The sequence below is a fragment of the Manacus vitellinus genome, unplaced genomic scaffold (genome assembly GCF_001715985.3).
Source record: "Manacus vitellinus isolate BGI_N305 unplaced genomic scaffold, ASM171598v3 scaffold_44_pilon, whole genome shotgun sequence".
Taxonomy (NCBI): Eukaryota; Metazoa; Chordata; class Aves; order Passeriformes; family Pipridae; genus Manacus; species Manacus vitellinus.
The window spans coordinates 1,927,822-1,952,765 of NW_021940565.1; the positions used below are offsets into that span (position 1 = coordinate 1,927,822).

Below are 24,944 nucleotides of genomic sequence, written 5' to 3' on the forward strand. Positions count from 1 at the left end.
ACAAAAATAGAGCAATTCTATATTTATAGAGATTTATAGCCGGCTCCGTGCTGGAGGAGTTATTGAGCAAGGCCAGGAGCTGTGGGCGGTCCGGGCTCCCGAGCAACCGGCTGCTTCTCATTCGGCATTTCGAACATACAAAATTAAAGGCATTCGTCTCCGTCTGGTTTCTTAAATAGATAAGGGGGGATCGAACGGACAGTATGTACAGAGGGGCAGTGGCAGGGCCTGGTGCCCGGCCCGCAGCCTCACGCCTCCGCCCGGGGTCAGTGAGGCCGGCTGCTGGACTCTGAGGGCTGCCGCTGGCGCGGAGGAGTGTAGCCGTTCAGGTAGCCGTTGCTCTGGCGTTTGCTGAGTCCTCCGTTAAGAATGTCCTGGATGTGCTGCACTATCAGGTTTATGGCCACTGTGAGCAAAAGGGGGAGAGGTTGCGTTAGGATCGCTGCGAATCAACCAGCAGGTGCCCCTGCTTGTCTCTCTCCTGCTCCTGGTCCCCTCCCATCCCAACCTTGCGGGGAGGAGCTGCCCCGTTGCCCCACTGGGATTTCATCCCTCTGCCCCAGCTAAGCCTGGCACTCAAGCCAGTATGGTCAGGCTGATTCCAGGCCTGGCTGACCCAGGCCTTGAAGAAGTGCATTTCCCTTTATGTGAGATGAACCAGGAGTTTGCTTGGAAGCTTGGAAGTACTGCATATAGATGGGCTCTTAGGCTTGAGCAGAGAAACACAAACTCCCAGTCACTAACGCTCCAGGCAGGAGCAAAGGGAACAGGCTCATCTCAGCACAGTGTGGTAACAGCACTCTCTCGGGTGGCAGCGGCCTGGGTCACCTCCGTGGCAGGGCCTGCTACCTCCTACCTAATTCCACTGCAAGAGCAACAGCCCAAAGCCACCTGCCAGGGGTCTGGGTCCCACTTACCTTCATTATCTGCTCCTCTGGGAATGATCACGTCAGCATACTTCTTGGTCTGGGAGGAGAGAGAGCACTACATTACAGGGAAATTGGAGAGACACCAGGCTGGGGCATCATCCCTGCTTCCTGGGGCAGGTCCTTGCCCTCCCCTTGCCAAACCCAAACCCACCGATTGCTGATAATCCATTTTGGACGCTCTCTTTGGTGTTCTGCTCTGTGTTTTGAGGGTTATGCTTTGTGCCCTGATTCCATTTTCCTGAGCTCATAGAGATGCCAGTAAGAGGCACCCTAACAAAACCTGGAATTAAGAAGCCTCATGATCACAAGACTCCAGCATCTGATGCTTTTGGGAACATCCTTCTCACTGAATCCATCCAGACTTGCCTGAGCACAGCCACATGATCTGTTCAGAATGGGGGGAGAATTCCCTACCACATTGCTTGCAAAGAAGGTGTGATTCAGGACACCAGTTCTGACCTAGTTTCACCTGCAGGTGCCAGTCTCAGTTTCCTCCCCCATTTGTGTCAGTTTTACAGCTGACAGCCAAACTCCACCAAGCCAGCTGGGTGATGGGTGTCACCTGACACCTCTGAGTGCTTCCAGACATATCAAAAATCACCAGGATATGCTGGACCATTTCAGTGCTGGACTGCTCGGCCCAGAGCTGGTTTAGGAGTCGAATAACAGCAACAGTGGGTGCTGAGTGTGCTTGATATCTGCATGCAATTGCTCTGCCACTGAGCACAGGGCTGGAAGTGGGAGCAGACCACTGCAAAGCTGTGGGTAGGGACAAAGCAGTTTTCTGCCCTCCCTGTTTCACATTTCATCCTCCTACAGACTCTTCATCAGAAGACACTGATGAAGCAGCATCTGCTGCTTTACCTTGCTGGGGATTGCAAGGAGAGGAGCCTTTTGGGAAAAGCCTTTCTGGGATTACACTGGAAATGGTCCCCAGAGCCACAACGGAGAAAAGGGAGCTGCATAGGAGCCAGGAAAAGATCCTGTAGCACAGAAAAAAATCAGCCCCTCTTATGGGAAAGGGTAGAGCTGGCTAGGCTGGCACAGAGATGCTCCTGAGGCTGGAGGCACAGGTTTAATTCCTGCCTGTGATGCTAGCCAGCAGTTTCCAGGTTACAGGACTCTAGTGGCTCAGTTCCTCCAGACTAAGACAAAAATTCCTCATATAACTACCACATCTGCCTAAAAAGCCTTGAGAACCAAGGCACAGGGTCCTCTCCATGAGAGCCAGGAAAGGTGTACAATGGCTAATCCTGCAAACATACTATTTCCCCTGCGAGTTCTGCAGGACTGGTCTCCCACATGCACAGTGCCTGTCTGCTAGAGAGTCTTGCCTCCAGTAACAGCTCCCAAAAGAGCTTCCTTTCTCCAGGCAGACCCTGCAACCCTGGCCCACCCTGGCCACTCACCAGTCAGGAAATGCAACCTGCAAGGCCACATCCCATGGTGTGGAGAGAAGCAGCAGCTTCCCTACTCTCCCAGGTATGAAGCAGCAGCACTGGAGAGTGGAAAGGGCAGGCAGGACAGCCCAAAAGAGTAGGCAGCCACAGCAGACACTGCCTGGGGGTGGTGATCTCCCCTGGCTAAAGGTAGCCAAGGATCTTCCCTCCCAGGCTGGCACCTGCTGAGATGCCCAGTGGTTTGTCAGGCCCTGTGCAGGGAGGGGTTTCTCTTGTCATGTCACCTTCCCCTAGGGAAGGGTGATCTCACCAGGAGGGCAGTGGCTGTATAAATAGTCCCCATCTTGCCCTGCCCTGGCCAGCACTGGCAGCCCCATTTTGGCCAGAGCTTGCAGGGAAGGAGCAATGCACAGAAGGCTGAGCTGAGCTCTGGGCACAAAATGCCCCTGTCTGAGGAGCTGGGCAGGGTATGAGGTATTTTTGGCAGACTCCCATGGGTGTCACTCCCCTGACTTACCGGCAAACAGAACTCCTCGAAGGCAGGCTTGACGAAGGTGATGTACTGAGATAAGATCTGCTCGAGGTCCCTGCCTCGCTCACTGATGTCTCGTAGCACTGTGGGGAAGATATAAGGCACAGTCAGGAGCTCAGACACAAATCTCTCCACCTTCTTTCCCTTCAGTACAGCCTTTGGCCAGCCACTCAGCTATTTTGCCCAAGGTCTCTGTTCCTGGAAGCTGTTGCCCATGTGTCTGAGCACATCCCAGCCCAGCTACATGCTTTTAACCCGCTTCCAAGCTTTCCTGGGAGCCAGGGGCTGGCTGACCTGACCAAGGGCTTTTCTTGGCCTCCTGCCCTTCTCAGCTCTGCAAGCATATTCCAGTTGTAACCAGTGGCACCCTGGTCCTAACAATTCCCAGCCTCAGCCCTCACCTCCCTCCTGTGGCTCTGCCTTGCTGGACAGGGCATTCTCTCAGTCATCCCCGTGCAGATGTGTCCAAAGAATAGAAATGCAGTGAGGTTACCCATATACATACTAAGGCCCAGTTTAACTCAGGTCTACAGAGGCGAGGAGAGCAAAACTCAACTCCCTGCCCAGCTCTGCCAGGCTCCTCATGCTCTCCTAGGCCGAGTGGGACAGGAAGGCAAAGCAGTCTAAGGGTGTGCTTGGAGGAGGTGAGCTCAGGAGGAAGCCAGAAGGCAGGAGAGCAAGCTGGCCTCCTGCTTGTTCTGCCACTGGGGCCTTACACCCTGTTTGCATGAGCTATTTATTTGGGCCGCTGCCATCTCTGCTCTGAAGACACTTCAGTGTGGACAAGTGGCCCAGTTCAGCAGGAATTCAATCCACAGGGAAGAGCCAAAACAGCCCTGTGGCCGAGCAGACAGCTCTTGGCTCTCCCCAAGGGGCTGTCTGGCTTTTCCCCAGCATGCTAGTGCCTGGCACTGGGCTGGGAGTGAGCCTTCCCTCATGTCCCAAGCAGAGCCAAGGCACGGCACTGCCAGCCTGCGTGACCTGCTGGGCAGCCGCTGCCCCTGTGCTCGCAGGGCCAGGACAGTGCTGGTCTGGCACTGTCCCCACGGCTCTTTGCCCTTGGCCAGCAGCTTCACAGCATGCCCTTTCACAGCCCTGCACAGGGGAAGTGATGGGGGGGAAAAGGATATGTGCCAGCTCCCTGCCTGCTCCCAAGAGCAGGAGCAAGCCCCTGCTCAAACAATACAGAAAAAGAGGCATGGAAAATAAAACAGGCTTTTGTTTCCCAGGTCCCACACCCTATTTGTTGTCTGTGCCAGGGCAGGGAAGGGTGTACTTACAGCACGTGCAGGAGGCCCAAGAGCAGCCCCAGGGTGCAGGGGCTGGTCCTAACAGGGCAAAGCTCCCCTGCCTGTTCCCAGGGCAGACCACAGCAGGAATTGCCCCCCACACAAACAGAAGTCAAGCACCCACTGTCTGGTACCTGGCCTCAAAACAACAGGTCCCAACAACCCAGGCTAGACCATGCACCCAGTCTGGAGGGATCACTCACAGGGCAGGCAAATATCCCAAGGACAGACCGGCACCCATTTGAAGCCAGCAGGCATCACTCAAATCAGGCCCAAAACAGGCATGTGACACCGGACCTTTGTTTTACGGAAACTGGCCAAGGACAGGGCAGCGAGGGATCTCAGTCAGAGTCAGGTCCCTGATCCCCGTGGATCAGGTTGTTTGAGGTACCTCACAGACCTTGCCCCTTGCACTCTGCTAGTGGCATTTTTCTTGGGAGAGGGGCAGGGATGGGGACAGTGCGAGTTGCACATACTGAACCCCAGCACTATTGATCAACTGAGCCATCAGCAGGGTTTCCAGGAACCTCACTTCCTGCTGCTGCCCAGCTGAAAAGCACATTGATGCAACCCTTTAGGACTTCTGGGACAGAAAGATGACTCAGGGCCACATCACAATGCAAGATCCCAACTTTTGCTACAAGCTGCCTCCAGCTACGTTCCAGGGACATGATTACACCTTTGGCACCTCACACACAGGCTATCCTTTCCCAGAAATGCCAGGGAGACATACAGTAAACAGATTTAATGCTGCAGTGGTCCTACCAGCTGCTGACAGCAGACAAACAGCCAGATTCCTACCAGGGGAACACAAAGTTGCCCTAACTAGGAGACACCAGCACCTCAATCAGCTGAGCTGCCCCTGTGCAAGCAACTGATGGTGAATGGAAGAAGTACAAGCCTTACCAGAAGCAGTGTGAGCACAGCAGTGACCTGACCTGAACTGGCTTTGGTGCCCACTAACTCCACACAACACGCCTCTCCTGTCCTGAGTGACCACCATAACAGATGGAGCCCAAAGCCATGGACTAAATAAATGCAGTGGACACTTGGGGCACATTAACAGGGATGATCCATAACACAGGGAATGATATCTGTATGTTACATCAAAAGATGGGAAGAAGGGTGGTGGGTAAAGAGAATGTATTGGATAGCGTGGGACCTCAGCATGATGGAAGTGGTTTGGAATAAGAGATGGAAGAATGTGCTGGTTTTGGCTGGGATAGAGTTAATTCTCTTCACGGTGGCTGGTATGGGGCTGTGTTTCATATTTGTGCTAAAAACAGTGTTAGTAACACAGAGATGTTTTCGTTGTTGCTGAGCAGTGCTTACACAGATCCAAGGCCTTTTCTGCTCCTCACCCCACCCCACCAGCAAGGGGAGGGGACACAGCTGGGACAGCTGACCACAACTGACCCAAGGGACGTTCCATACGTCCATATAGGATGACATAAAGCTGAAGGAAGAAGGAGGAAGGGGAGACATTCAAAGTGCTGGCGTTTGTCCTCCCACATAACGGTTACACGTGATGGAGCCCTGCTTTCCCTGGGACGGCTGAACAACTGCCTGCCCACGGAAAGTGGTGATAAATTCCTCATCTTGCTTTGCTTGTGGCTTTTGCTTTGCCTCCTGAACTGCCTTTATGCCAACCCACAAGTTTTCTCACTTTTACCCTTCTGACTCTCTCCCCCATCCCACCAGGGGAGGTTGGGTGAGCAGCTGCGTGGAGCTGAGCTGCTGGCTGGGGTTACACCAGGACAGTGTGCTGCCCTGTAGCTGGGTGTGGATCCAGGCTTCTGTTTAAAGGGATTAAGGCTCACATTTCGGGATCTTGCAAGTGCGTATCTGTGACCTGCTAATACATCTCCCTGTGATGACTGTGCTGTCACCTCCCTGGATGAGTCATGTAGGAACAGTGGGCAGGGTCAAGAGGGATGCGTAAAAAGGAGATTTTAATCAGTGCTGATGACATCCCAGCAGCTGAGGAGGCTGTGTATCTGCCTGACAGCAGGAGGGCAAGCAAGACCAGCTCTATTGCAATGTGGAACAGTCCCATGCACTCAACACTCCCAGACTGACGCACTGAGACACGCTCCTCTCGTCACAGCACAGAGCTCTGGAACAAACCACTCCTTCTGCATCCCCAGACACCCTGTGGAGTCTCTTGGAGCCAGGCAGGGGAAGGGACAGTTCAGACAGAAGTGAATTCTGACCCCAGGAGTCCTCAGATGCTTTTCCAGTCAGCCAGGAGGTGCTATATCAGTGAACCGCTCCTAAAGGCTGCTTCAAAATGAACAGCATCTCAAGTCATGCAGACCCTGCAGAGCTGGAGTTCCTCCCATGTCAGCTGGCAATCCACAGCCAAGCCAGCTGGACAAGGGGAGTCCTAGAGAGGGATGTTCTGGTTTCTAGGGCTCTTTGCCCCCAAACCATAACCCCAGTGCCAAGAACCCCAAAGAGGCTCCACGCTGCATTGCACAGACCAAGATGTACAACCAGACACTCCATTTGCACCATCCACAACGGACATTCTCACACCCCAAAACCATCCTCAGAGCACTTTACCTGTTAAACTGTCTTTATCCACAAGTTTTCTCACTTTTACCCTTCCAGTTCTCTTCCCCCAGGAGACTCATACCTCGGGTCCTGAGGGGATCTATCAGGCACTGCCTTCTGACTGAACTGTCCAGATGCTTTGCCTTGCCTGCTGCACCCTTCCGTGCTGGTAACTGCTGACTGGCAGCAGCTGCCACTCAGCTGCTGGCACAGAGCTGGTGCCGTGGGGCCATATGAGGACACGGCACGCTCAGCAGTCACATGCTGCATGCATCAGAGCAGGAATCCCAGGCAAGGCAGCAAAAGTCCCAGGAGACATGGAGCAAGGTGCTCTCCACTGCCACGAGCTGCCCTCCGTGACACTCCGCCGTGCCCTCCACCAGCAGCAGCACAGCTTTGTGCCAGCTCTGGCCACTGTCACCTGCCTCCATGACCAGCTGCCCGGATCAGTTAAGGGATATTTCTGTCCCCGGTGCACAAGGCATGTTAGGGCCTCACCTCTGCGGGACAGCCGGGTGTCCGCATCCGTGTCCACGAAGAGCTTCATGCGGAAGAGGTCCCGCACCTCCTGGCTGTAGAAGGCCAGGATGCCTTCGAAGAGCACCACGTCGGCAGGGTACACGGTCACCGTCTCCTCTTTCCTAGCAGGGGGAAGGAGAGTCAAAATATGCTGGTGGGGAGGGAAGCCAAAGAGAGGGGGGAGAGGGAGGGGAAACAGCGGTGCTCCTAGGCACTGCTCCAACCCTGGGACATCACTGCTGCACCAGGGGGTCGACCAAGGAGAGGGCAGACCTACCCCACCGCCGTGAAGGGAATCCAAGGCATACGTACGCTTCCTGGAAGGATAAATGGCAGAGCGGGAAGCACGCTAGGCCTTCTCCCCCCACCTCAGCCAGCTGCTGCTTGCAAGTGTTATGTGCCAAGCCATAAAAAAGCCCGGGAAAGCCTATGCATGGGGCTTGACCCACAGGAACCTGCACGGCCAGCTCCGCTTCCCTCGGGAACCAGGCAGCACTCCCCTGACAGCACAGCGCTTTTGTGGGAAATGGAGCAGGGTCACACCATCCATGACCAACAAAGGCATGCAGAAAGAAGCTGAACACATGCAAGGGAAGTGTTGCAGGAGCAAGAACTGTCATCCTCCTCCTTTCCTGGCACTGCTGAGCTGTTTGAGCCTGGAATACTTGTTAAAGCTGCAAACAGTTTATGGGGAGAGGAAGTGTAGATGGGGGAAAAAAAGGGGGAGGGTCTTAATCTCCCTCCACTGACGCCTGTATGTTGCTGGATGTCACTGCATGGCTATTCCAGACCCTCAGACTGTTCCTGTATCTGCCCTGGATCCGCTAGCCAAGGGGGCTGGAGTAGTTAGGACAGAAACTTTTGGCTGGCAGGTTAGGTGCCTAAGAGCAGGCATGAGAGGGGCAGGTGGTTTGGGCTGGGTGCTGCACCACAGGGCGTTAGCGGAGGCACAGCAAGGCAAGGCAGGAGCAGCTGTTAGACCTGGAGTGGGAGACAAAGTCATAGACAGGAATCTGGACCGTCTTCCCTTCTGTGATCTCTTTGAGTGTTTTCACGATCAGCTCGTTGTCAAAGGCATCTGAGGAGAGAGGAAACGTTACCCGAGGCAGCTTTGCAACCTCTCCCACCCACCAGATGCTGAGTTCAGCCCAGCCAGAGTCACTGGCACCCTGCACTGGAGACAGACAGATGTACAGACTTGGGAGGAAAGCCCTGTACCTCCCCATGGGCGTAGCAAGACCCAACTCTCCCGAAGCCATGGGCCTTCATGGCTCTGCAGCAGCCTGGGATGTGGCCCACAGGGATCAATACCGCCCTTGTACAGCAGCACTGACAGCCCGGGTGCAGGAAGGCATCTCCTCCAGGGCTCCAGCCCTTGGAGAGACTGGAGCAGTGTTCCAGCCTGGAGCCACTGGACAGACAGGGCTCTGTTTGCTCAGTGCTCGCTGCCTCTGGCCATTGTGCTCGTGGGGACGAAGGGACGGTGGCTCTGGAATTTCCCCACCAGGCCTGGAGATGGTTCAAAGGGCCTCTGTTGTAGTAACAGGACACAACCCCCTCAGTGAAGGGGTTTGCAGAGCAGCTGCACAGATGGTTCCCTCCTTGAAGGAGGGACATGGAGCTGCTGGCTGCAGGGGGCTGTGCCAGGCCTGATCTCCCTGTGTCCAACCCAGCTGCACCAAAAACCAATTTGTTCCTTTGCAACCTGGTCTAGTGAAGGGTGTCCCTGCCCATGGCAGGTGAGGTGGAAGATGACCTTTAATATCTCTTCCAACCCAAACTATTTGATGATTCTGTGAAAAAGGTGTTCAAACTGGGGGATGTTTTTGCAGGAAGAGAAGCATCTTAAGAAGAGTTTGAGGGTTCACAACCTGCCCTTTCTCATCGCAGACACTCCACCCCAGAGGCAGTTTCTTTCCCAAGATGCAGAAGCTGTACTGCAGGGGACACAGGTGGCCAACTAGGCCACCCAGTCCTGCCCCATGTAGAGACAGAGCCCCAGTGTCCATGCAGGCTCTTTGCTGGTGAACTGGGGGTCCCACTCCAGCCCTCACCCCACACCACGCAGCAGAGCCCCAGTGCTGTTCTCCATTCACCTGGGTGGTCAAAATTGAACTGGCCTTTGAGTGCTTTGGATTTCTGCTCTGAGGTGAGGACCCGGTAGAAGCTGTCCTGGCTCACAATCACCACCTGCTTCTGGCGGTAGTCCACCTCATTCTGGCCCAGCAGCTGGACGATCTTGGAACATACTGAAGACTGGGAAAGGAATGGCAAAGGAAGCAAGTCAGTGGCAGGTGGTATCTAAGTGGCACAGGGCTAACACCTAGGTAACATTCACTCCTGGATGCACAGGGCACTGCTTGCTGGACCTCCATCCGAGAGTTTGTGGTCATCTTGAACGCCCAGCCCAAAGCCACTGAGGGAAAAGTCCTCCAGAGGCATCACTGTGGTGCCCCTTAGTGTGACAGCAGCACTGAGCTTGCTGCCTGCCTCCCTCTCCTCCGCCCCTATGGCCTGCCCACAGCTCCTGTTCTGGGTATAAGTGGCAACAGAACAGTTGGCTCCTCCCTGGGTTCAGCCACATGCCCAGGGGCCCCAGCTGCTCCAGCCTGCCAGGCAGCTCCCCAGGGAACAGAGCTGTGGGACACCAGGGCTGAGCCTCCTCCCTGGGAGGAGCCCCGTGCCTTGGCTCCCCCAGCCCTGATCCAGCCCAGAAACCCCACCACAGTACGGGCACAGACAGAGAGTCCTCAGAGGGAGAGCAAACAAAACCCAGGATGAAAAGGCACCAGGAAGAGAGCCCTGGGACTTTATCAGGGAGCTCTGCTGCCAGGGCTGGGAGGAGCAGCCCGAGCATATCCTGGTGCCTCTTGGCACAGCAAGCCTAAGGGCACTGCGGAGTCAGCGGCTGGAGAGCCACGTGGCTCTGGCTGCCGGTGCAAGATCCCCAGAGCGCTGCTGGCACAGGGACTGGCACCTCTCACACCACACGGAGTGGGCTGGGTGCGGGTGGCCAGCATGGACTGCTGGCACTGCAGGAGGCAGGGTCACACTGGGCCTCAGAGCTTGGGGGACAAATCCCACAGCCTGCTTCAGTCCCTTCTCCTTAGTCACAGGAGTCCTTGGCTGCTGTGGTGTTAACTGCATCACCACCTGGCAGCCAGCACTGCCCTGGCCAGCAGGAGCCAAGGTCAGGCTGGCTGGGAAATGCTCTGCTGCCTGCAGGAGCCCTGCATGTCCCGCCTGCTCCTGCCCCACGGCATCCACTGTTCAGGGCAAAGTAGGTGCTCCTGGTGCCAAACTGAGCTCCTTCACCTCATGGGAATCACGTTGGCTACAGATGCCCTGCTGAGCCACTCCTGGCCCTAGTCACCACAAACACTCTGCAGAGCTCTCTGCCTTACAAAGAGCAGTTTGCTTGCCCCAACCTGCCTAGCCCAGCCTGCCAGTGGCTTTTTCCATGCTCCCACCTCCTGGCTGGTTCAACCATCTGCTCCGTACCTGGCTGCAGAGCTGAAGACGGTGTTGGTGAGAAGGAACAGGGAGGGGAATGCATGCCTGGCAGAGGAGGTCACCCCAGCAGGCAGAGGGCAAGGCTGTTTGCCTGAGAAGTTGGAAGATTTGACGGCATTCCCGCCTCCAGAGACCATCTCTTCCCCTCCAGGCCAGGCTGACCTGACTTGGCTGTGACCGCTGGGCTGTGAGTCAGCCCCAGCCTGGCTGGAGAGCCTCCACACAGCTCTGCTGCTGAGTGAACTGGCTCAGGCTGCCCGACAACAGCCCGGGCAGCCTGGGGCACAACTCCGTGTTTCAGGTCAGGGATGGGGTCTCCCTGAGCATCCCACCTTCTCCTCCTGCTTCTCACAGCTGGCTAGCTGTGCTTCCTGAGCCACGTTGGCAGCCCTGCCCTGCAGCAGGCGGCTACCACCCAGAACAAAGCCCTGCATGCCAGTGCCAGTCACTTGCCCTTTGGCACACGCAGGCACAAAGCCGGAGCCCAATCTCTGTTTCCTCTGTTTGCTCGCTCCCCACATCCTTCTGCAGCTGGGGTCAGCCCTAGTGCTTATCCAGCTGTATCCCGTAGGTTTCACAAAACCAGGGCGTGCACGGTGCCTCTCCTCCACTTTCCCTGCCCACTCTCTCCCCTGGACACCGCTGCCTTCCCATGCAGCGAGGAGACATAGCACAGCAGGGTTCAGCCTTGGCCACAGCTGCCGAGGACACCAAACTTCCCAGGCCCTTTGCCATTAGGAGTAAACCACCTTTCAGCACAGCCATACAGGTTTTCCCAGCCTACAGATCCGCAGGCTCCACATGGATCTGCACCAGGAATTGCTTTCCCCAGCCCAGTGGAGGGAACAGGGCTCCTTTACTTTGGATCAGTCAAAGTAACACACCAAATGCGCTCACTCTCCCCCCCTGGACCTCAGCACATGGATGGGCAATAAAATCATTTGAGAGCACCAGACAGTTCCTGTCAGTCTTTTTTCTGCCTTATGAACACAAAAATCTCTGGTCTACTGATCCTGGAAGGGGGAGAAGAATCTCCACCAGCTCTGAAAATCACCCTTCTCTTCCACGCCCCACAACTCAAGACACCCAATGGTGAGAAAAATCCAAGGAGAAAACATCCCCTGGCAGCTGGAGACTGGAACATGTCCTCCCTTGGGGTTCCAGGATGAGGATCAGAGCATATGCCAGCTGCGTTTGCCATCAGGGCTCTGGGGTGGACGGTGCCTCTTGCAAAAGCATCCAGGCAGATGCTCCAGACTCTTCCCTTTTCCATGGTGGGCTTTGGAGAGCTGGCAGAAGTGGTAGAGAAAGATGACCATGAGGACACCCTGTTCTTAGGACCAAGCTCAGGTTCAGCATACCACACTGCCTGGGTGAGCAAGGATGTCACCTCTGGGGTCTGGGAAGAGGCACACATGTCACCTTGGTCCTGCAGGTGTGGGCCACGGCACTGCTCACACATTAAACCTGCATTAAGTTCAGCAAGACAGAGGGACATGAGGGGACAGGGCATGTTCCTCCAACCCCAGGGCTGCGTTCATCTTGCCTCAGTGGGGCAGCAAACCTCAGCAAGGTCCAAGTGAAGGTTTTTCCTTTTCTCACTATCATTTGTGATGGAAACAATGGTTCATGAGGGGCATTCCCTGATGCCAGTTGAATATCTCCTACAGCTGGACAGGCAGTTTTTCCCCTTGGTTGATAAACACCCTCTGTGAAGGAGGAAGAAACACCAGAAACACGGAGCTTGGAAATTCCCCTACACAACAGGAACAGAAACTCCTGGCCTTGGGAAGTGTCCCCCCAAATGACTGGCACGTCCCCTGCTTAAACCCTCTTCTCCCAAACCAGCACAGCATACATACATGACTGTGAAATATTCACTAATAATTAGAAATGGCCACAGCCAGGCTCTGGGGAGGCTGGCAGATGACCAGAAAGACCAAGACTGGAGCATGACTCCAAAGTACAGTGGCAGGATGCAACCAGCCAGGATGCAGGGTAACCCAGGGGACACGTGGTGCTGACACATGCACTCAGCACCCACTTGAACGGACGGCCTGGGCTTAGATTCCTTCCTTTGCAGATTCCTTGTGGTTTCTCCCAGGGGAGAAGACAACTATTGTTTCTTCTCTGAGAAGCCCAGGACTGCAGGAGATGACTTGAGGAAGATGACATGATGCTACAAATGAATCCCAACAGAGAAAAACTCTAAGATTTGAGCCCCACCCCTAGCTCTGCCTTACATGACACATCTCATCTGCAGTAGATGAGAGCCATGCCAAGGCTTCCACACAGCCCCTTCTCCATGTCCACACCATCCATGCACACCTCAGCACGACCCAAGGCGAACACTGACAGTGATTCAGCCGCAGTGCATTCCCGGCAACAGGATGCTTTCTCAAGCAAAAGCCTTCCCCTCCTCCAGAACTTGGTTAAAACTAAATATAGCCAGGACCCAGCAGCCTCCATGGTTGCCAAGCAGACCTTTCCCATGTTAGCCACATGAAACCAATGCAGGACTTTCCAAGCACACAGGCAAGGAGCGAGCCCCAGCCGCTGCCATCGGTCACGACTTCCCACGCGCTGCACCGAGGGGAACTCGGCTCCTGCTTTAAGTAAACTGGCTGCAACCCCCAGAGCTGCACTCCCCCAGGCTTTGTGCTTGAGTTTCTCCCTGGGAAAGCTGTGCCAACCAACCCACACCACACACAGACGGTGGGGAGGGAGGTATCCACACAGCACAAGTGGCAAGCTCGGAGAGGTTATTCCTGAACAGAGGCAGCTGCAGCTCCCCTTGCAGGACTCCTCCTCTGTCTGAACCAAGCACACAAATAGCCAGTGTTCAAAGAAGAAGCACAGCTTTATTCTGCTGGAAAGGAAGAGGCAGAGGGCACCTGGGGGAGAAATCCAGCATATTTTCCCAAAAGGAGAGAGGTGGTGCACAGGGGAAGAAATCAAGACTGGTGTTCAGAGGCCTACCCCTGACATTTATTTGGAATATATTAATTACCTATTTAATTCATGGCCTACAGCCAGCTGCTCAAATATTCTTCAGGAGTTGACTAATTCCCCAACATTATTATGCAGATTATCCCACAATCCCTCTTGGGTAGCTCTGATCAGGCAGTGAATTATGACTTCAGATGGGTATTAGGGAGAAAGCTGATGGACAGTGCCACAGTCAATCACCATGAACCATCATGTGAAGGTGCCAGGCAGGACACAGCTGATGCCTTCTGCTCCAGGTTTGGTGCAGCAGCCACAGTAATACAGGTACTTCTGCTTCTGGGGGGTAAGGCCTGTCCTGGGCTAGCAGGAACTCCTAACCTTTGTGCAGGTGGACATGCTAAAACCTACTCACTAACAGCAGACCGTCCGCTCCCAGAGAGCCTGGCACTACAGAGGGGTGTCCAAGCTCCCTCTACAGCTGCAGGAAGGACCTCCCATCCTCCCAGAGATTCTAGATAAGATACCCAGCAAAAGTGACTTACCCAGATCAAGTCATTTCAGCCCTAAAGAATGCTGAAGCTGCCAGACCTCTCAGGAGCAGGTGAAGAAGGGCTGTGCCAGAAGCAAGACCTACCAGAAGAGGTGTGTGCTGGGCTCCAGTGTGCAAGGAGGAGAGGCCCAGCCTCCTGCCACCACTGCAGGCTGCTTGCCCTGAGCCAAGCTGCTGCTCACGAGGACAGTCCTCCTCAGTGGAGCAATGCCCTTGGCCCAAGACAAATGCTACAGCCAGGAGCAAGGACAGACTGCAGCAGTCACATCTCACCAGGGAGAGGAGCCCAGAGGTTATCTCCAGGGACACCACTGCCATAATGCCCTTCCTTCAGGATCGGGATGTGAGCAGGCTTGGCAGGGGCTGTTGATGGCTCTGCATCCACAGCAGCCTGGTTGGGGTGCCCTCATCACATGCCTGTGGATAAAACAGCCACCAGTTTTGGGATCTAACAGGATTTTCCCTAAGATCAAACATCAGGGACCACTGTCATTACTTGTTTCATTTCTCCAGTCTCCCCTGTAGCACAGTTCTCTTTCCAGGCATCACAGGGGGCTATTACTCAGTCATGTCCCTGAAGTCAGGAGCCGTGGCAGCGCTTCCCTTCCCTCCAGCAGCACATGAGTTACAGATTTTGGTCTCTTCTTGAAGGTTACGGTAATTATAGAGTACTAGGAAGTGCCTGGTGGACTGGGGTGACACACAGAACAGATACCAAATTGGGAAGGGTCCCAGAGCATCTATCAAATGTCTGCCCTAGTTCATGACCCACGCAATCCTTTCCAGTCGTAAAGGAGCACATCCGTACGGCAACACTGGGACTGGAAACTTGCTATTCTCGTACCAAAAGCCTGGGCCTCCACCCAGAGCTTTCCCAGGCAGGTTCACCATTCCTGCCTTTCCCTTTGTGAGCCACAGGCCAACCAGTCCAGGAGTGGGATAGCCAGGTTTCTGTTCGCTCACCCTGGGACACTGTGCATGTGATCAGCAATCCCAGGCTGGAGCACAAACGGGCACAAACACAGAGGCTCTAAACACAGATTACACACAGGGAGGAAAACAAGCCCTCTAGCACAATCCCTCCCAATCCTCCGGTTTTAGGCACAGGATATTTTTCCTGAGCCCCTGCTGCAAACTCCATAGCCTGGAGCTGGCTGAGCCCACGGGACTATGGTAACCAGGCTCCATAACGAACTCACACATATTCCATCAGTAACAGGAAAGGGCTGACCCATCAAAACGTCCTGTGTATCAGTCTGATCGGGGCTGGCACAGAACAACCTTCTACTAGAAAGTTTGATGAGTCTCTAGCACACGTTGACACCAGTGTTTAACAAGTCAGACCTTGTGATACAGGGTTCCTGCCAGCCACAGAACAAACGTCACCAGGAAATGGTGCTGAACCGGCACAGGGCTGCTGAAATTCCTGCTAGTGGCCCTGGGTCACTCCCAGGTCTCCCCCAGGCTTCTCTGTCAGCCATCCAGGTGGTGACATGATGGCAGTGATCCCCGGGCTGCTGTGGGGGACCTCAGCCCTTGCTGGGGAAGGGGACTGAGCTCTGTCACCAAAGAAGCTCCGTGCAGAGATGGAACTGCCTCATGCAACTCAGACCACTGCTTCCCTGGGGAACAACACGCTGGCTGTCCCACCCTGGCTGGGCAACACCAGCCTCCTTCAGCTGGCTCACTTTTCTAGGCAGGCAGCTCAGACTCAGCCAGCCTTTCTGGTGTTTAAAGCAAAGTGCCTGGTGGAGTAACAGTGAAGAACACACCTGGCTGCAATCTTGGTGCTCTGCAGCCTGGAAACTCTGAGGCTGCATGTTCAAACAGACTGTTAACTTCATGTACTAACTCAAGACCCAAATGATGCAACCACGGGGCTACAGTGGCACCTACATTCAGCCCTCACTAGTCTGAGTAATGAACAGCCAACAAAAGCGTTCAGCCCTTCACAAATCTGTCTTTTCTTACAAGCTCCTGTTGGAAGGCAGCAATCAGCACCTCACTTCATGTGGGGACAACAATTAATGCTTCAGCCTGAGCTGAAAGAGCTCTTCCCACCCCTGCAGCCACCTCAGTACCAGATGCTCCCACTGCTGCTGGGAGCGAGCTGATCCAGCACAGCTGGCAGAGCTGGAAGGTCCCAGCAGCTAAACTGAAGTGAGGATATAGGAAGGGCTTTAGGGGGTATCCCAACACTTCCCAGCTCATCTCAGTAGTCAGTTCCCTGAACTTTCCTCCAGCCCGCAGCCTGGCTGCCTGCCTTGCATGCTGCAGTCCTTGGTAGTCAGGAATCTCTTGCAGGAGGGAGGGAAGAAGCTCAGCACAAAGACCACGGGTATAAGAGGGAAAGTAGAACTTTAGCAGGGCACTTGAAAATGCATAGGATTAAAGAAAATTCTTAAAACAGCCTTAGGAATCCCTCTGAGAAAATGAGGCGGTTGCAGTCATCTCCAACTTCGACACAGGAGGGGACAGTCTTAATGCCATGTCCTCTCCTTTACCCCAGGAAACTGCAGCAAGCTCTGCCCGGGCTGCACAGTGCTTGGATTTTGGGGGACAGTGGAAGAAATGCTTCCTCCCAGCAAGCTTTTGTGAAGAGCCTGTCCCAGCTGAGCTGACTCAAAACAGCCACCATGCAGCTGGCACTGCCCTCGCAGAAGCTGCAGCATCCCAGCCTGCCCAGGGTGCTCTGTGGCTCCCCAGTTTTGCTCCTAACACAGTCCAGATTTCTTTTCAGAGCCAAAACCAGGAGAGCACTCAGGGTTCTACCTATCCTATTTGAGTGGTCAAAGTTGCTCAAGCCTCTTTTGCTCGCTAGGGAACAGCACTCAGCCTTTGAGCTTGAGATCTCACAGATTTGCCTTTAAGGAATACCAGCCAAACACCCCCCAGCTCTCTGGAAAGGCCAGCTGCTTCCAACACCAGCTTCCCCAGGGCACCACAGGACACAAGTAGTGGCAAGCTACAAACTGGATCTCTTCCTTCCAGAGCCTGACCACGCTGGTTCACTGAAAGTGGTAGGGGGGACTGTGGAGCCTTTTTCGCCCATCTCAGGCTCAAAAGCAGCAGCGGGAAGCCCTTGGAAGGCAAATTCCCTCCGTTATCTTTGGGCTGGTGTGCTGCCAAAGGGGTGTGTTGTGACAACAACCCTCAGTGGGTGTCAAGGCGAGTCAGATGGATTTGTCACTTTCCCAGAGGGAAAGGTGCCTGCTTCACCTTCCCGCTAGCACTTTGTTTTCACCCAGAGCCGGCACACCGGCACAGTAGGCCCCTGGGCTGGATTTTAGCTGCAGGCAAGCCCTTAGCTAAGCACATCAGCCCCACCACTGCTCTCTAGGAGCGTGCTGCGGCACCTGGCATCACCTGGCACAGGGCACTGTCACCAGGCAGGTGGGGGACAGCCCCTCTGCAGCCCTGCCTTGCATCTGCACCACATGTGAACTTGAGGGCCTATGGACACAAGCCCCAGGTCCTTTTTCTCCTGTTGCTTCTCCACGTGCAAGCTTTTTTTTTCCCCCCACCAGCATATTTCTTGCAGTCTTTCCCCACCAACTTTGTATGATCTGCTGGATTCCCTTCAATGGGCAGCACTGCACAGAGGTTTTTAGCAGGCAGCAATCACCGGAGAGGGGGGAAAATCAAAGCTGAGAGACAGGAAAAGCCAGTTAGTAACATCTCCCTTGCTAGGAAGAGCCATTTCCCTATTATTTTTTACTAAGGCAGCCTGCTGCTATTAAGCATTTTCCCTTTGAAGTTGAGAACCACTGTAGCGTATTGTACTGTAATCACTGCTTTTACCTTGTGGGCCTGAGACACCGTGTTCAGAGACATAACAGTTCAGCAGCGCCAGACACGATGTTATTGGGACAACTACAGAGAGGCAGACCCACGCATCAGAGAACAGACAAACCCAGCGTGTTTGAGTCACCAGGAGCGGTGCTGCAGGAACAATCCAGCTTTGGTTCCCACTGGAGGAGATTGCATCCTCTCTCACCATCCCTCCCCTGTTACAGCTGGATTTTTCCCCCTTGCAGCAGCAACAGCAGTCCAAGAATCAATAGGGTACTCAGAGGCACATGCTTAAAACACTGGGCTGAAACACAGCAGTTGGATTATGCCACCCCTCAAGGGAAAAAAAAGGGGTCCCCACCTCTAAACACAAAACAAACCAGAGATGTAAGGCTCATCCTCCTCCCATGCTGGCCCACATTCAGTTTCCTTAGCAAGCAATATTTCAAAGGTATAGCTACTTCCAAATCTATTCACGCTCTCCAAAATGCCTCTTAAAAACGCAGGTGGGACGTGCTGCCCTGCACAGAAAGGCTGATGAGCCGTGGAGCTGGTTTTACTGCTCTTAAATAAGGGGGGGAAAAAAGTAATTTTCTTTTCATATTAGGAGAGAAAGCGACCTAGCTCGGGTTAAACAAATAAAGTAAACCCCACAGCGTGAAATAACTCAAATAAAAATGCTAAAGAGCCGTAAGGCTGCCCTGCGCTGCAGTTTGGGTGTAGCAGCCTCCCGGGAAGACCCGCATTGCCCCGGCGGGGCGGCTGCCCCGGCCCCGCAGCCCTCGCCCCGCTCGGCTCCCACCTGCCGCTGCCCAAGGCCAGCCCCTCCGGACAGCAGCCAGGGAGTCGTTTCTGCCTGCTGTGGAGTCAGCATTTGCCTGCAGAATCCCCGCTCCTGCTACCCCCACAAGTTGGCAGAGGAAGGGCCCCCCACGCAATGACCGATTACCGTTACGTAAAAAAAAAAAAATAAATAAAAAAATTAAAGAATTGCATCGTCCCTGTGGGGCGGGCAGCCCCCGGGGGCGGTGCAGGTGAAGGGGAACGGGGGCAAACGCCGACCACAGCCACAGACGGGAGGATTCTGCAGGGGGATGCCATCTCCCCCCCCGGCTGAGCCGGGGCCACCCTCGCCCCGCATGGCCCCAGCGCCCTCCCGGCCTGGCGCCCCCCTTTCTTCCGGCGAGGCGGAGGGGCGCTAGGAATACCCGGCCAGGTAAGAAGGGGTAAATCCCGTACCCACCCCGCACCCTCCATCCACGTGTTCCGCGGGGGCTCCCGAGCCGCCACGCCGGGCAGAGAGGCCTCGGCGGCCGTGCTCCCTCCGCAGGCTCGCCCGTTCCCCGGGCAGCCAGCGAGCCCACGCGGCGCTCCATATCACACCCGCATCCCATCCCGCCCGGGGGGCCCCGGCCCGCCATGCCCGGCCCGGCGCGGCGGCGCACGGTTGCGGGGCGGTCGCTCGGACCCGCCGCGCTGCCATGTTGCGCCGCCGCGCCGGCGCGGGGAGGCTGCACGCACCGCGGGGCCTCCCCCGGGCCCCCAGGGCTGCCCCGCCGAGCCCCCGCACCTTGCGCTGGCCAGTGCCGGCCTCGGCTGACCCCGATGAGGAAGGGCTCGCCGCCGCTGGGCTGCCCCTGGCTCCTTCCAGGCCGCTGTCGCTGTCCCTCCGCCATCCTCTCCCCTGTCGCAGCCGCCGCCGCCGCGCCTCCTCCGCCTTCGCTCGCCGCTGCGGGGCTGTCGATTTATCTGATGAGTCAAGGCCTTCCTCCCCGCCTGGTTCAATCCCCGGCGCTGCGGCTCCCTTGCCAGGTTGCCTGCCGCAGGCTGACATGGCTCGGGCCCAGCCCGCCGGCGGGCGGCCATGCGGCCGCACGGGCCCGCACCGCGCCCGCGCCCTCCCCGCCCGCGGGACAAAGGCGGTGCGGACCGCGCCGTGCCCCGGACCCCGCTCGGCCTCCCCACCGGCTCCCTTTGCCTGTCTGACCGCTCGCCATCATCCCAGCGAGTGCTGGGAACCCCCACTGTGTGTCCCCCACGAACTTCCATTGTGTGTCCCCCACGAACCTCCACTGTGTGTCCCCCACGAACCTCCATTGTGTGTCCCCCACGAACTTCCATTGTGTGTCCCCCACGAACTTCCATTGTGTGTCCCCCACGAACCTCCATTGTGTGTCCCCCACGAACCTCCATCGTGTGTCCCCCACGAACCTCCATCGTGTGTCCCCCACGCTGGCCGAAAAGGCCAAGGGCATCCTGGTTTATATCAGCAACGGTGTGGCCAGCGGGACCAGGGCACTGACCATCTCCCTGTTCTGGGCGCTGCTGAGGCACCTCAAATCCTGGGGTCAGTTTGGGGCCCCTCACGACAAGAAAGACATTGAGGTGCTGGAATGAGTCCAGAGAAGGGCAGCGGAGCTGGAGAAGGGTCTGGAGCACAAGTCTGGTGAGCAGCTGGGGGGGCTCAGCCTGGAGAAAAGGAGGCTCAGAGGGACCTTATTGCTCTTGACAACTCCCTGAAAGGAGGTTGTGGACAGGTGGGAGGTGGCCTTTTCCCCCAGGTAACAAGTGATAGGACAAGAGGAAATAGCCTCAAATTATTCCAGCGGGGTTTCAGATATTTGGAAAAATTTCTTCACCCAAAGGTGTAGCTGGGCATTGGAACAGATTGCCCAGGGAAATGGTGGAATCACCATCCCTGGAAGCCTTCAAGAACCGTGCAGATATGTCACTTAGGGACACTATTTAGTGGCAAACACAGTAGTGCTGGGTAAACGGTTGGACTTGATCTTAGAGGTCTTTCCCAAACTTAATGATTCTGTGATTTTCCCACCCCATCTGGGCCCTGGTCCTGGGAGCACTTAGAAGTGCTTAATAACAACCCAAAAGCAGGAATAAAAATTATGCTTATGTCTTTGGCAAATGGACCCGTCTGGGAAGAGTCATGACTGCTCTGGAGGCCACAATTCAGTCAAAATGCTCTCGACAAAATGGAAAAAGACTCTGCAAAATGTGGGGTGCAATTCCATGCAGACAAGTGCAAAGTACTGTACTTAGGTAGGGATAATGATCTGTGAAAATGCAAGATGGGAACCCTGCTGGCTAGCCAGGCCTTTTGCAGATAAAGATCCCGAGTACAGTGGATCAAAGAGCCGATTTGGTGCTGCAGTGAAAAAGGCAGACTGTCTCACTGGGGCATATAAACGTTGGCAGGTACTGTGTTTTGAGAAAGGTGAGGCCTGATGGAGAGACTGCAGCAGGGTCTCAGGAAAAGCCCGGGGCCTGGTTTTGCAGGACTGCAGGAACCATCCGTGTTTAGTTTGGGGAAGGTCCCTGCAGGGCTGTAAGGCTGCGGGGACACGATAACCATTTCCAAATACATAAAAGGCTTCCACAAACAGGAAGGGAATACCTTTATCTTCCCCGTGGGGATTAGAACAAAATGTTGCCAGCTCAACACTGTAAGAAGGGCAATTCAGGATAGTCATTCAGGGACATTTTCTAGGTGTGAGAATGGTTAAGTCCTAGAACATGTTGTTTAGGGAGAGTAAGGACTCTAATCCACAGAGGATTTATTAAAAAAAGCACTAGGCAAGCTCCTGTGTAGAAGATGTTTAATGGAGCTGATCCTGCATCAAGGCAGGAGATGGCCCAAGCAATGCTCCAAGGTTCCTGGCAGCGCTGTACATAGGATTTGAACTTTCATTTATGTTTTTAACTTTCTACTTCAACAGAGTGAAACAGTTGTGGAAATGTTTGCCAGAGAGGTCCCACACCCCAGCCCTCATCACACAGGATGTGAGAGAGGAGCTCCTACGATGTTGTGGCCCCTCTCTGCCCACCATTCCTAATTCCTCTGCAACAGTGCCCTGCAGACTGTGGCTTGTGCCATGGGAGCATGGCACTGCATGTGGCTGCTGCCAGGGGAGGAAGTGCTATATGTGGATGAGAACTTCCTGCGGGGATGAATTCCAGTGGATTCCCATGGCCCCCTGCCAGTTTCCAAGCCCTGAACATGGGCACAGCTCCTGTGCACACCCCTGGGCCCTGGGAGCTATTCACAGCTCTTCTTCTTACCCCTGCACTGACACAGCCGTATCTGAGCAACAAAATCCCATCAGTACAGTGAAACCTTCAGGTTCTTTGGTCCTCCTCGTACCTACACTCGCTGCTGCCCTGCTTGGGGACAGACCAAACCCTCTGCTGTGCTGCAGCTGTTTCAAGCTGTGCTGTCTGTCCTGAGAGTCTCTGTAGGATGCCCATTGTGGCATTGCACCTCCAGGTCCCCTTATTGCTTGATATGTGGCAGGAGCAGACGCACCTGCAGGGGGAAGAATAAGTAAATACCCCTTGATGGGCCTTGAAGGGGTACGAGCTAAAGATATCCAAGGCTTATTTAGAACACAAGAAGAACTTGCAAGGGCTGGAAGTGAATCTAGTCCAAGTCCCAGTTAGTTTTAGACAGCACCTTTCCTCAAAACTGAGAATTTTACACACTTTTCCTAGCTGCTGGTCATTAACACACCGTGCAAAGCAATTGAATCTTTTGTTCGGTTTAAGTCTGGAGACTTCAGTATATGAAATCTACTGGGACATGTGCCTCTCTAATCTAGTTTCAAGGTTACTTCCATAAATATTACCTCTGCTGTTTCTAGAATGTTTATAGACTGCACTGGCCCTTAACTCATGTGTCCAGAACTGTGTATTATGCCAATAGTTTTCTCATATCCCAGGCTGTTACATCGAATCTAACTGCATCCAACTCTCATCTGTCCTTTACAAGTTGATCAAAGCACATAGTGCTGTTTTAAAAAGGAAATACCATTGAGAGTAATATGCTATCTGTTGTCTGAAAAAACCCTGCTGATAAGGATCCTGGTGTGATTCAAAATGACAGGATGAAATTACAAAGAGACCTTGTCACCTCTACCTCCAGTTCAAAGCAGTGACACTAGAGAGGAAAGAGGTTCATGCCACTGACTGTCTCCTCCTGGCCTGGCTCTGCCAAAACACCACATTCAGTATCAATAACTGATATTCTGTGAATCATTTCCCACAGCAGTATAAGAGAAAGTATTTCAAAATGCTGCTTTGATTGATGTTGATACATCTCACAGCCAGGAAAGCCAGGAAGCTCTGAAGAGAGAGAGAGAAAGGGTGGAGGATGGCACACAGCACAGGGAGGTGCATGAGGTGGCACACAGGAGGGCACAAAATAACAGAGAATCACAAAATGGCCTGTGTTGGAAGGGACCTTGAAACTCATCTTGTTCCAGCCCCTGACATGGGCAGGGAGACTTTCCACTAGAACAGGTTGCTCCAAGCCCCATCCTGGCCTTGAACACTTCCAGGGATGGGGCAGCCATAGCTTCTTTGGGCAGCATGTTCCAGTGCCTCACCATCCTCACAGTAAAGAATTTCTTCTATATATCACAAGTCCTGCTATATCATCAGCTGTCAATATCTTCCCACTGCTCACCCTAAACTGAAATATCCGTCCTTAATTTCATCCCTGTCTCCCTGATGGCTCTGAATCCCATTGGACTCACGTTGCTGATGTTCAATTCTCCCTGATGTTGCAGAAAGCTCCCCGTGCCCAGAGACAGCACTGGGACTTTCCTTGGGTGCTTATCTGCAGCTTTCAGTGACTGACTCACTGGCAAGCACCTGCACACGTGTGGCTTTCATATTTCCTCATGGGCATGTTACCAGGCTCTGCAGGGGTTGTTTGCTGTCTAACCTCATGCTCTCACTCATTGCTTGCACTGTCTCCTCTGAACTACAGTTTCTCACTCTCCTTCTGAACAGAGTGTTTAATTTGAGGGTGATAGGCTTTTTACCTTCCCTGTTTTTCACTCAGCTCTGCCCGTGTAATCCCACAGCGCATCACTGTCACTGATAGCAAACTTCTCCGTTATGTAAGGACAGGCACAAACCTGCCCTTCCCTGCCTGCCCTGTTTCCTTTTCTGTATTTCTGCTTTCTAGGTCTCCTCACCCCATTAGAACCCGTGGATTTGGTCTAGTTCTGCTGCTTCAGGTGTAACCGCTGGAGCCTCAATAAAAGTCAATTAAGTCTCTCTGCCAAATCCTTGCCATTATTGCACTGTCCTCATTAACGTTCTTCTTAGCCTCATCCCATCTGTGAATATTTTACACACACAGAGCAATGGGAGATTTAATTCCCTGCTTCCAGCCCTGTGAATCAGGAAATGCTGTACTGCACTGCTGGCTGTACAAGGGGACAGCAACAGCCCCTGGTATAGGGCAGATTAGAATAGTCCTAAATATTTGATCACAAAAAATGCCTCCTGGTGGGCTGCCTTAACAGGATATTCCTAGAATCACAGAATGGTTTGGGTTGGAAGAGTCATTAAAGATCATCTCGTTCCATGGCCAGGGCCACATTCCACTAGACCAGGTTGCTCCAAGCCCCATCCAACCTGGCCGTGAACGCTTCCATTCATGCCACTGGCAAATTCTCTCAGGGCAGGGTTTTAGAAACCAGGAAGGCTGTTCCAAGCCAAACTCTTTCCGAGGGGTACGCTGAACAAAAGCAAACGCCTTGTGCATCTTCCCCCTCCGAGCGGCTCCAGGCACCACATCCCACCAAGGCGCAGGGAGGGCGGCGCTGGCTGCACACACCCGGACTTTATACTCTCAAACTGCGCCAGGGGAGGTTCAGGATGGACATTAGGAGGGATTTCTTCACAGAAAGGGCGATAAGACGTCAGGACAGGCTGCCCAGGCAGGCGGCGGAATCACCGTCCCGGAAGGCGCTTAAGGAAAGACTGGACACGGGTCTAGTTGACAAGGTGGTGTTGGATGGTGACAGGCTGGGCTCGATGATCTCGGAGGTCTGTTCCAACCAAACTGATTCTGTGTTTCTGTGACCCCCACCCCACCGCGGGCACCAC

At 54.4% G+C, this 24,944-nt stretch overlaps 2 protein-coding genes across 2 annotated transcripts in view; one reads left to right on the plus strand and one right to left on the minus strand.

Annotated features, from left to right (window-relative positions):
* Positions 1-19,863, minus strand: UCK2 (uridine-cytidine kinase 2). Its single transcript, XM_029962221.1, has 7 exons — positions 19,273-19,863; positions 9,322-9,481; positions 8,207-8,303; positions 7,205-7,347; positions 2,847-2,944; positions 918-966; positions 1-406 (listed from the first exon to the last, which is right to left on the minus strand). Exons 1-7 carry the CDS (start codon positions 19,861-19,863, stop codon positions 267-269), a joined length of 1,278 nt encoding a protein of 425 aa, XP_029818081.1. The 3' UTR covers positions 1-266.
* Positions 19,862-24,944, plus strand: part of TMCO1 (transmembrane and coiled-coil domains 1) — a 23,818-nt gene continuing 18,735 nt past the window's right edge. The window contains exons 1-2 of the mRNA XM_029962222.1: positions 19,862-19,951; positions 20,274-20,376. Coding sequence (XP_029818082.1) covers positions 19,862-19,951; positions 20,274-20,376 — 193 coding nt within the window. The remainder of the gene's footprint in view (positions 19,952-20,273; positions 20,377-24,944) is intronic.